The sequence below is a fragment of the Malaclemys terrapin genome, chromosome 3 (assembly GCF_027887155.1).
Source record: "Malaclemys terrapin pileata isolate rMalTer1 chromosome 3, rMalTer1.hap1, whole genome shotgun sequence".
Taxonomy (NCBI): Eukaryota; Metazoa; Chordata; order Testudines; family Emydidae; genus Malaclemys; species Malaclemys terrapin.
Window position 1 is genome coordinate 93313660 of NC_071507.1, and position 12995 is coordinate 93326654.

At 36.9% G+C, this 12995-nt stretch overlaps 2 protein-coding genes across 4 annotated transcripts in view; both read right to left on the reverse strand.

The window, feature by feature from the left end:
- The window catches only part of TIAM2 (TIAM Rac1 associated GEF 2), a 323237-nt gene extending 319474 nt beyond the window's left edge, over positions 1–3763 (reverse strand). Inside the window, exon 1 of the mRNA XM_054022224.1 lies at positions 3691–3763. The gene's annotated coding sequence lies outside the window, so the exon portion shown is untranslated. The remainder of the gene's footprint in view (positions 1–3690) is intronic.
- The window catches only part of SCAF8 (SR-related CTD associated factor 8), an 86526-nt gene continuing 75921 nt past the window's right edge, over positions 2391–12995 (reverse strand). For all 3 annotated transcript variants that reach the window (XM_054022228.1, XM_054022227.1, XM_054022229.1), the window contains 4 exons: positions 9342–9486; positions 8788–8865; positions 6144–6365; positions 2391–5455 (listed from right to left, as the gene is read on the reverse strand). In XM_054022228.1, coding sequence (XP_053878203.1) covers positions 3705–5455; positions 6144–6365; positions 8788–8865; positions 9342–9486 — 2196 coding nt within the window. In that variant the 3' untranslated portion in view covers positions 2391–3704. The remainder of the gene's footprint in view (positions 5456–6143; positions 6366–8787; positions 8866–9341; positions 9487–12995) is intronic.

A 12995-nucleotide genomic window follows, 5' to 3' on the forward strand; every position in this document is an offset into this window, starting at 1 on the left:
AATCTTTGAAAGATACTTAAATGTGATGCCCAACCTGTGCATTATAGACTAAATTATGGGACCAATACTCATATCAAATAGTACCTAACTTTACAAACAGAACTATTTGCAGATTTACTAGAGGATATCAGAATCTGGTCTTACACATTTAATTCGTCTAATAATGGTCCACAGCACATATAAAAGCTTAAAATAACTGCAGGTTAAGGCTTGCAGAAAATAGCATCAGAATAGACATGACCTCACCATAACAAATAAAGGCCATGATCCTACACTGTGACTGGCATGGGCACAGCAGTCTGCTCACACAGATTACAATGCAGGATGGAGGGACACAATGTCCCAACAGGTAACATTTTGCATGTCTGAACTGATACGAGTAAGGTTTTCAACTAAATGTGTATTAGTAAATTTTAAATCTTTCCTGTTTGTTAAAAACAGTTTGACATCATTTTTTCAAACTATAAAGCATGCATATTTCTGTGTTATTTATGCAAATAAAAATATAAGCAGACTCATGCATCAGGTTCTTTAATTGTTGGAATGTGGCAAATATCTTCACTGTCAAAAACAGCTCAAAAGGGTAGAATATTCTCTTCTTGTAAGAGGATAACCTTTTTCTTGAGAACATTCAAAGACTTAAAATTTTTCAGTGACAAGATTAAACAGCTACAACTCGCTATCTTTAATTACTAATATATGATTCAGGCCATTTCCCTGTTTCTGAATGCTTTTCTCTTGGGGCTATTTTTCTATGCTTAGGCACTACTAAAATTAGAAGGTCTGAAAAAAAAGTTCTAGCTGGAAACATGATGCAGCTAAAGACTACTTTTCTGTACAATAAAGTTTTATTCTACACAAGAATCGAATAGCTGTTGGAAACTGTAATAGTACAGTGTACAACTACACTAAGTACAGTAGCCAATTTATTAAAAAGACATTTACAGAACAGATTAAAATATTAACAGTTATGCTCTTCATCTAATGAATATACATTGCAGAGTCTCAAAATGTTTTGCCTGACCCAACAAACATGCACAAGGAAATGGCAATGTGATCTGGTTTACAGCATTGCCAACTGAATTATTTAATCTCCCTCACCATGTGGTGATTTTCCTGCACCATCCTGTTGCAAACAATGAACATACTGCAAATCTCAATTTAAGAAAGACAAGGAAGATTAACTTTTCTATCTTGTTTTTTGTTTCATTGTGTAAAACACAATGGTGAAAGCAAAGCTATTGGAAATATTTGCATTTTGTTATGAACATTTGGAAAATCAAGGAGAATAAGCTTTTTCATGTACAACTATAACTTAAAAATGTCAAAACTCTATCAAACTGAAAAGAAAGGAAAGGAGTGACTTTAAAAAAATACTAGACAGCTATTTTATGTTCGGTCATCCTAAGTCATGCACGCCTGATTAGCAAATTATTGGCAGGCTGAGAGGCACAACACTGATCAAGTTCCTTGACCTGCACAGTCTGCATCTGAAGGTATTTTTGCCCTAAACATTGTAAAACCCATCTGGAATCCAGTATATCAGCATGGTCCTGTTACATGCTATTGCTTATTTAGTGCATCTGAATCTCACTGCTTCCTAGTACTAAATATTATTACTACTTGCACTGTAGGTGCAAAATCATTCATATCCAAGCTTTTAAAAGCGATATTTTCATTTATGAAAGCAATTTTGGGGGCTTTTAAAATAAAAATCCTAATCACTGAGAAACAGAACCAGGTCACCACAAAAAAGGATCACATATAACTTCTCTGTAAGTCCAGCCAAACTCCCAAGTGACATCCTCACACTTCATATCCTTGGGGGAATTTTTAACACAATACAAACTACCGATAAATTAATATTCTTTAATAGTAAAGATCAACTCAGATTTCCCTGAATTAAATATTTTCCATTCTACAGAAGAAAGTATCATTATTGACTCTCAGAACTTACTTAGAGAGAAAATTCTCTCTTCAAAACTTAGTCAGAGGATGCTTTTGGACTTAGTGAATATAACAACAGATTTTTTGGAAGGGGAGAGGAATAAATGTACTGCAAGTGGGACAAGCTGAAAATCTTTCATTACTGTATCATCAAATCTTCCACCTCTGGTTAAAAAAAAAAAAAAAAAAAAAAAAAAGATACACAAGAAGCAAAACAGGTGAAACAGAAAGGAGTAGTGCTACTGAATTACTTAGGAGGCCAATTCATCTCAACATTTTACTTAGAAGTTCTATTTCAGTATTAAGCCTCCAAAGCACAAAGCCCATTTCATTTCTATTCACACACAGATTTCTTTTCTTTTTTTTTTTATAAAGAAAAACCAAAAACAGCTTTATACTTTTCATGCAACAATTCTGGACTTCAGAGATTCACTGCAAACAAATAACCACAAAGTACTTTAATGCTACCACTATCTATCCAGAACACCAAATATATTACAAAGTAAGACAAGGTAAACATTTGCTTCAATTTTGGCTTCATGCATATCTACATTTTTTAAAAAGTAAGCTAAAATCCTACTGTATATCTTTACAGTATATCATGTTCATTTCACCTTCTAAAAGTAATAAGAACAGTACATAACTATGAGTGAGTAAATAAATGTAAATTTGATTTATTTAATCAAATTAATGTCTTGAAATATCTTGCAACCTTGAGAAGGCGAAAGACTTATTTTTATAACCTAATTTCATTTCAGTTTTATTAAACTGTCTTCATTATTCTGTGCGCACACACAGGCACACACAGAAATAGCGATATCTACTTACAGTTTACACAAATATTTACATACATGTTATATACAAACTAATGTGACTGCATGATTTTCAATATAAAAGCATATGCTTCTTTCTAGCACATATAATTGTTGCGTTGGTCTTACAAGAGTAATATAAACCTTTTGCAACAACTAGCTAAAGCATATACCACAGCTGATCCAGGTTTTCATAGCTTGTAGGTTTAAAAAAAAAAAAAAAAATACAATACCTAGAACACTGTTATCAAACAAATATGCTTTATTGGCATCTAAAAACAAAATGCACCCAACATTAAAATGTACTTTTATCATTTTTTTTTAACCCACTGCAGTACGAGGAACAAATCACAGACACTTACTTTAGAGAAAACAGAGACTATAGTGTGGATTTTACGAAAGCACTTTTAATCTCTGTATTATGCTCCTTAAATGACCAGGGCTATTTCTTTTTCTCTCTTTCTTTTCTTTTTTTTTTTTTTGGTGTGTGCGCGTGCCAAATTTCAGGAACATAAAATATCACAGCTTTGTCTATGTTTAAAATTCTGCAGCAGCCTAAAAACATGGACAAGATACACCAGCACCTGCTTTCAAGTATAACAATTTCCACAGCCAACCTAATGGTAGTATCTAAAAAAATTCCATTTTCTTCCATAGGAAGTCTCTGTTTGACAAGCTGTTATTTATCATTGTGACATTAAAAGCAACTGGGGGCAAGTCTGTGTTTTATCAGAGAAATAAAAAATGTTTACCTACCATGTTCAAATTAAGAACAGTGTTCTATACAAGTCAGTTGTACAGTTATTTAAGTGAAAGATGAACATCAACATCAGATTAACTTAATTCTGGCAGACAAAAGTGAACTGCTAAGGTCCAGTCAGCCATTTATCTATTACAGAGAGATGACAACTTTACAAAAGGTATCTTTTACCTACTGAGTGATGATTATGTCCCCTCAGTTTCTGTGCTTTCTACCACTGGTTCACTTTCTATATCAGCTTCTGTGTCACTCTTCTCTTTGTTTATCTCACTTGAAGATGCTAGTTTTTCATAAAGTTCTGGATCATTCTGCACTTGCACATTTGGTGGCTGACTTTCTGTCTCTGTATTTTCACCATTTACCTGGGGTATATTATCAGCTTTGCGCTGTGAAGTGGCCCCTTCAAAATATTCAAAAACCCTTGGATGTGGAGGAGGGATCCAGTTGTTCTGCATTCTGTCTCTTCCAAACCTGTTTCCATTTATTTCTCTGCAAAAATTAAAATCTCTGTCATCCCTATCCCTCTGTCTTTCCCAGGGTCTTCTACGGTCATCAAAATCTCTGTGAGCATCTTGTTCAAATCCCCTGTTCCAGTTGGGACCACTTCTAGTATCAAATCTGTAATTTACATGCCGAAATCTCTCTCTATCTTCATGGAAGCTTTTAGGACCACCATAGATAGGGAAAACATTGTGTTCTCTTTCATCATAATCTCCTCTCTGTCCCCAGTGCTTTTCTGAATTGAAACCAAAATGCTCTCTTCGACCAATATTATCCACACCTGGTCTTCCAAAATTCTCTCTCATATCTATATGTGGTCTTGCAAAATGTTCTCTTCCATCTATTGGAGGTCTTCCAAGACCCTCTCTTGGATCTACTGGTGGCCGTCCAATAGAATCCCTGACATCGACTGGAGATGGTCTATTAAGAGTCTCTCTGTTTTCCACTGGTGGAAAGCGATAGTCTCGGTCTCCTTCCTGTTGAATGCTATCACCGCCAAGTGGTAACCTTTTTTCTGGATTAGAAATGCTATCAACATTTTGTCTTCCAGGTGTTCCAAAATGTCTCTCTGTTTGGTTAAAAAGATCTCCTGGAGGAGGAAAAGGACCTCTAGGTGGTGGATGAAGGGATGGGTCAAGGATTGTTGGAGGAGGGATATTACGCTGTGGTGGCATTCCAGGCTGTATTAATGGAAATCTTGGTCCAGGTGACTGGGGTATTAGTCCTGGACGGAGATCTAAGAGAGGCATTCCGGGCATCCTTTGACTACTAATATTTAAATGGGGTATGTTTTGAATCCCTGCTGGATGCTGCATCCCCAGAAGTCCAGAACTACTTGAGACATTGGGTGGTGGCACTATTAGAAGCCCAGAGCTGCTTGAGACATTGGGTGGTGGCACACCCGCCAAAAGTCCAGAGCTGCTTGAGACGTTCGGTGGCGGCACTCCCGCCAAAAGTCCAGAGCTGCTTGAGACATTCGGTGGCGGCACTCCCGCCAAAAGTCCAGAGCTGCTTGAGACGTTCGGTGGCGGCACTCCCGCCATAAGTCCAGAGCTGCTTGAGACGTTCGGTGGCGGCACTCCCGCCAAAAGTCCGCAGCTGCTTGAGACGTTCGGTGGCGGCACTCCCACCAAAAGTCCAGAGCTGCTTGAGACACCAGGTGGCTGCACTCCTCCCGCAAGTGCAGAGCTGCTTGAGACACCGGGTGGGTGCACTCCTCCCGCAAGTGCGGAGCTGCTTGAGACACTGGGTGGCTGCATTCCTCCCGCAAGTGTGGAGCTGCTTGAGACACCGGGTGGCTGCACTCCTCCTGCACGTCCAGAGCTGCTTGAGACACCAGGTGGCTGCACTCCTCCCACACGTCCGGAGCTGCTTGAGACACCGGGTGGCTGCACTCCACCCGCAAGTCCGGAGCTGCTTGAGACATCATTTTGAACTGAAATACAATAAAAATATTTAGTAGACTGAAAAAGTCAACATAACATTAAACAGTTTGGAATACAAATAATAATTTAATCCATTATTTCAGTTAATATATACATAGTTGGAATATTTACTTATTTAAATATTTGTAATAGTTTTGAGTTATGAACACAGATTTTTTTTAGTCACAATGGTGAAGACTGGGCATTAAGTCATGGAAACCGATGTTTTTATATAGTAAAGAGTGAGCAGAAGCTTTTAAAGGGCAGGGAAAACTACATGCTCACCAAGCCTACACACGTAAAAACGTGAACGTATTTGAATGAATGCTTAAAACTATATATTAAACTTAACTACCAGTTCTTGTCCCATTCCACTTTCAGAAAAATTTAAAGGATTTATTTTAAAATACTCCTAACTGGCCCAGCTTTACTTCTCTAGCCTATATGCACACAGATGTGTGAGAGAAATTTCTTTTCCACTGAGGACATGACCTACTGGAAAAGAGTGATCAAGAGATGCTAAAAAAGCTCATTATCAGCACTCTGTCACATATTAAATCCCAAATCCAAGACCATATTTAACCCGAAACATCCTACATTAGGATGAGTTAACACAATACATATAGGCTAATTTAAAAACTTGTATATATAAAGTCAATTTATATGCGGCAAAATATGTAGGATACAGACATTTCTTACCAGATCTGTTGTTTTCACTGGAAGAAATCTGAACGTCTGCAAGATGTGATCCTTTTTCTTCTGACTCTGGTTTGTTGCTTGGAAGAGGGTTAAAAACACTTCCTGCTGATAATGTTGGAGTGGCTAGGCTGCTAGAAACAGTGCCAACTGGTAAAACAAGGCTACCAAAAGGAACGTCTTTCATTGTCTCTTGAGTAATGGATAGAGGAGGCTGCACTAGAGCTGTAGGGGAAAAAACACAAAACAAAACAAAAAAATCTCAGTATTTCTTGCCAATTCAGTTTGGCAGATGCTTTATTGTTAGAGCATATCAGCAAATATGTTCACCAAAAACAACGATATTATTCACTTCGGAATAAATTGTTTTTCAAAAAACATTTGTGATCCTTATAGGCTTCCCAATGCTTCACTCTTAAGTAGTGGATAATAAATAAATACAGAAGCAAACAACACTGGTTTCAACAGGCTTTAATATTCGAACAACTGAACGTAGCCGACTTGAAAAGATTGAATAATGAAAATAATAAATCATAAATAATGAATTCAATGATTGAAAGAAAAATACAGAAATAATTTGCTTAATGAGTATTATTTGATCACCTATACAACTATCGATTAAACAATGTATGTATGAATAATAAATAATTAATTTGCAAATAATTTCTTCAATGACTCCTGGGAAAATATTAAATATACTGTTTGTGAATATTATTAGACCAACTAAATTATGTACTATGAACTTGTTCTCAATACAAAGGTGAAAACAGCATATGAATACCCCATAGAACACGGTATCTACCACAATTTGTATACTATTAAGTAAGAACAGGGTAGATAAAAATCAATGATTTTTATTTTTAAATTTAATTTAATTTAAATTTACTTAAATACAGGGTGGGTTTTTTTTAAATAAACCTATTTAAAATTGCATTTGAAATCATGACAATCTATGTTGAGGCCTAAACTTACCGTACTCTATCAAAATCATTAAAGTAAATTAAAACAATAATACTGAACAGTACATGTTTGCTGCTGAAAGTTAAAGAAAGTTGAACCACTGAATTTATGAGAAGTCACTACTGGCTATGCACCTGGAACCACAGTTTGCTGAAGTGCTACACCAGCTTTTGATGGCAGTATCCTCCTCTGCAGATGCAGAGAGAATATTTTCTTCATTTCAGTTTATTCCACTAGTTCAATTCAATGACTAGTTCATTCAAACTTAAGAAACCAACTGGGAGTTGAAAATGCAGGAAAGCTTGTTTTCTTCTTCCAATCTATAAATAAAAACTAAGTGTGAGAGGATGAGATCTACTTGTTCTATAATTCTGAAGTACAATGGTGACCAGAAACAATCAGTTCAATTCACTAACTAGAGATAATACTTTGTTTAATAAATCAGCTCGTCTTAAATGCAAAACATGTTCGGATATATTTTGTGATAGTTTTTTTTCTTATGTACCCAGCATATTTTAGATAACTTTATTTAATAAAAAATGATTTTAAAATATTGGTTTTGTACATTTTTAACTGAATTCCAATTTCCAAATAGAGCATGACACAAATCACAAGTAAAAAATTAATTTAGTAAGTAAGAAATGTATCAGTTACCATTTTCTAACATCATAAAAAAATGTAAAAATTAAGAATCTAAAGAAATGCAAATTAAGCTATATAATTGCTTAAATAAATGTGTATTGATCTAGTGTATCTCCTGGTTAACAAAAAGAGCCAAATTTAATGTAAAGGCTATATTTAGTTGCAAATCAACATGTTTTAATGGTTATCAACCAATGAGAATCAACTTTTCTTTAAGAAAGTAACTAAAAAGTACAAATGCAAAACAAGATTAAAATTATTATTTAAATCAAAGGTTTCAGAGTAGCAGCCGTGTTAGTCTGTATCCGCAAAAAGAACAAGAGTACTTGTGGCACCTTAGAGACTAACAAATTTATTAGAGCATAAGCTTTCGTGGACTACAGCCCACTTCTTCCGATGCATATAGAGTGGAATAAATATTGAGGAGATATATATACACACATACAGAGGGCATAAACAGGTGGGAGCTGTCTTACCAACTCCGAGAGGCCAATTAAGTAAGAGAAAAAAAACTTTTGAAGTGATAATCAAGATAGCCTAGTACAGACAGTTTGATAAGAAGTGTGAGAATACTTACAAGGGGAGATGGAGATAGATTCAATTAATAACATTGAATCTATCTCCCCTTGTAAGTATTCTCACACTTCTTATCAAACTGTCTGTACTGGGCTATCTTGATTATCACTTCAGAAGTTTTTTTTCTTACTTAATTGGCCTCTCGGAGTTGGTAAGACAGCTCCCACCTGTTCATGCCCTCTGTATGTGTGTATATATATATCTCCTCAATATTTATTCCACTCTATATGCATCCGAAGAAGTGGGCTGTAGTCCACGAAAGCTTATGCTCTAATAAATTTGTTAGTCTCTAAGGTGCCAGAAGTACTCCTGTTCTTTTTATTTAAATCAAAGTTTCCTGCTTGCTGATTTATATCAATCCACCTGAAGTAAGAATTAGTACATCAAATAGCTAGACTTTCATTAACACAAAATTAGTATTCTTTTAAAAAAACAAAACAAAACAAACAAAAAAGACAAACCAACTCACATGTTGGGACTACTTGTGGAACAACAGGTGGTGGAACAACAGGCGGTGGGACTGGTGGAACCGGGGGAGGCATAAAACCTATATGAACAATCAGAAATAATTTAATAATATGGCCAACTCTAATAAAACCTCAGTAATAAAAATAGTTAAACCTCACTAATCTGCACTAATCAGAAGAAGAATGTCCCACTGCAAACTGGCAAGTCAGCGGTGTAGGAAGAGAATCAGCAATGGTTACTGCTTTCCAGAGAGCTCCAACTTTAACACAGAGGATGTATATGTACCTCTTTAAGTAGTCATTTATACCAGCAATACTCAAAGGAACAATTACAGTTTCACCTAATAGTCAAATTTTCCAGTTGAAGAAAAATGGTAAAATGAAACAACAAAACAAAGAGTTTGATTTTTAAAACTAGACTGAAAATGTGAAGAATTAACTAAGGCTTCTGTCCTGAATCTTTGAGTCAGAAATAATCCTAGCACATAACATATGTTTAAGATACTCAGTTAGCATGGATATACTTATTATACAATCCATTAAAATGGTAACTTACCAGGAGGTGGTTGTGAAGGGTTGAAACTTGCCCGCAAGAAGGGAGGTGGTGGAATTGAACTATACCCAGGAGGTGGGACAGACATTGTGACAGGAAATGATGGTGGAACTAAACTAACAGCAGGCACAGCTGGAGCTACCGGAATCTTTTTTTGGTGGGAAGGAAAAACAAAACAAAAACTTCAATTTTTACATTATTCAATGACTTTGAAAAAGGAATGAAATGATTTGATTGCAATTATTGTTAACTGAAAGCAGTAATTATAATCAAGGTTCTACTTATGCTGTAGAAAGCATGATGAATTACATGGCACTTTGGGGTAGTACACTGGAAATTCTGCAGCAGCTGCAGGTAAATAAAAATGGAGGGTTTTATAAATTTAATATGGAAAATAATGTATTCACGGTAAGGCATTATTTGTTTTAACTAAAATCTTAAATTTAAATTTTATATTATATCTAATTTCTCTAGTATCCTAGTTTCAGAGTAACAGCCGTGTTAGTCTGTATCCGCAAAAAGAAGAACAGGAGTACTTGTGGCACCTTAGAGACTAACAAATTTATTAGAGCATAAGCTTTCGTGGACTACAGCCCTGGGCTGTAGTCCACGAAAGCTTATGCTCTAATAAATTTGTTAGAGCTGTTCTTCTTTTTTCTAGTATCCTAATTTTATATCAAAAATTATATTGTATTATAGAAGTTGCCAGATAAAGCTGGGATGAAGGCAGTTTTCCTCTGAAAGGTGACTAAAAATAGCATAATAGCACTAAAGTTTATTGTGTTTTGATTTTCATATCAAATTTGTCCCATTTACAAATAAAATTGTTTTTCTAACTGCTATCCCTGCAAATTCACCTCAGGAACTGAAAGTCAAGCTAACTGGTTTCATCTAACACTATCTGCAAAAGTTTCTGTATGTCTAAATTCTGTCCCAATTATATTGGTAGAACCCTGCAAACATAGCTAAATGCAGAATTTGGCCTAAAAATAGTACTAAGGCCCCAGGCCTCACTACAGGTCAGCAAGAATATCGAAGACATTTGAATGCACACTGGGAGAATGCTATGTATCCTTTCTTATTCTCTTTTAAAGAAACAGTATCAAAATACATATTTATATATTGTACTTAATAAAGGAACTAGAGCTTTGATAACTTGTAGGAAAGGAAGACAGCGGGGAAAGGACAGAGAGGGAAGGGAGAAAAGAAAGAATAGGTGATAGGTTGTGCGGAGAAGGAAGGATTTAAAAGGAGTTTCATTATTTTTTTCTCATGCTGTGTCTTTCAGCAATTGAGAGCCTATTTTGGTTTTTGTTTTATAACTCCGTCACCTTTCATTTAAAAATTAAAGTATTTAAATATTTCAGTAGAATAATGGTAAGCTGACAGTGCTTCAAAAAAGAAAATGATTTAGTGGGCTAATAAAGAGATTACTCATCCTGTGCAGGTACTGTGGTTCTTTAAAATGTGTCCCCCTATGGGTGCTCCACTCTAGGCACGCTGTGCCCAATATGCCTCAGATCAGAGATTTTAGGTTGCTGTGTCCATTTGGCCCGCTCGTGAGTCCCCCACAGACTTGTGCCCTGCACTAAGGCTATACAGAGCTGCATGGGCAAACCGCCCTCAGTTCCTTCTCTACCACAGAGAATGCCGTAAAGAACTCTGAAGCAGAGGGGAGGAGGGTGGATAGTTGAGCATCCGAAGGGGAACACATGTTGAAGAACCACACAGTTACTGCACAGGTTGCGTAACCTCTTCTTCTGCGAGTAGTGTGCCTATAGAGGCTCCACTCTAGGTGATTATTGAATAGTAACCTCTACGGAGGAGTGGGGTCTAGGAGAAAAGTCTAAGATTGAAGATAAAACAGTAGACCCAAACATAGCATCAGAAGCTGAAGTATGAGTGACTGCATAGTGTTCAGAAATGTATGAATAGGCTCCCAAATCACGGCTTTACATAGTTCCACGACGGGAACATTCTTAAAGCCTACTGAAGTGGAGAGGGATCTCATGGGAGTGAGTTAGTACTCTACAGGGAGGCTGAACATCATGAGACTGATAGCAATAGGTAATGCAGCCAGATATCCATCTAGAGAATCTCTGCTTGGAAATTGGAGATCCCTTAGTTCTGTCCGCAATGGAGAGAAATAATCTGGGAGATTTTCTAAAGGGCTTAGTCCTGTCTCAGTAAAAGGCTAATGCTCTCCAGACCTCGTGTGTATGTAGTGTCACATATCCTTTATCCTGGTGTGGTTTAGGGAAGAAAACTGAAAGATGTATAGGTTGATTTATGTATAAGTCCGAAGATACGTTTGGCAGGAACTTGGAATGCAGTCGCAGTGAGGCCTTAGTCTTAAAGAAGACTGAAGTATGCCATCAGCGCACCCCTATCTCACTCACTGTTTGAGCAATGGCTACTAGAAATGCAGTGTTCATAGACAGGTACTGAAAGGAGAAGATGTCCATAGGTTCAAAGGGAGGCCTCATATGACATCTAAGTACAAAGCTGAGGTTCCATGCCAGCATAGGGCATCTGATTTGTGGGAAGAGGTAGTCCAGTCCTTTGAGAAACCTCCTTGTTGTAGGATGAGCAAAGATGGAAAAACCCTGTACCATATGATGGAAAGCCGTAATAACTGCTAAATGCACTTTTATGGGGCTTAAAGATAACCCTGTCATTTTTAGCTCTAAAATGTAATCTAGTACAAATGATAATGGAGAGGATTTAGGTGAAAGATGTTTTAGGTCACACCAGTCTTTGAATCTCATCCACTTTTTGGCATGTTTGCCACAAGTACATTGTTTGCTGCTATGTAACAGCACTCTCTTTACGTCCTCAGAATAGGTTGTTTCTAACCCTGCAAGCCATCTATCAGCCATGCCTTGAGCCAAAGAACCCTGAGTTTGGGGTGATGGATTTGACTGGCATCCTGAGAGAACAGATGGTCTGGACAGCGATCAGTTGACAAAGAGCCAGCTGAGTGAGGTAAGGAAACCATGTTTGTCTCGGCCACCTCAGAACTACAAGAATAACTTTGCTTTGGTTTTCCTTATCGTGCATAGCACCTTGGATATCAAAGGAGTTGGGATAAATGCATACAGAAGGTCTAGACTCCACCAAAGGAGAAAGCAGCATCTCAGGGTTTGCTGTTTTTTTAAAAAAACTACTGGAGGCGTGGAGAATAGTTTTCTTTAACTGTGTTTGCTTGGCAAATAAACAGTTCTGAGCCACCCCAGGAGGCAGCACATGTGTAGTCTCACAATTGTTGAGGTATGGGAAAAATCAGAGTTCCTTGTCTGTGAAGATGACCTGCTACGACCCAAAAAGAACTTTTGAGAACACTCAGGGTGCAAAGAAAAGACTAAACAGAAGCACTGTGTATTGAAATGCTTCACTCTGTGTCAAGAGACTAAGAACCTTCTGTGGGAGGAGTGGATTGCTATAGGGAAGTAAATGTCTTGAAAGTCGAGGACCTAGAACCAATCCCCTTGGTCCAATGATGGAATTATTGCTGCAAGAGTTACCATTTTGAACCTCTGAATCTTTATGAATCTGTTGAGTAAACTTAGATCTAAAATAGGTCTCCAACTGCTGTTATTTTTTTGGAATCAGGAGATGCCTGGAATAAAATCCCATCCCTGTGTTGCATGGGAACTG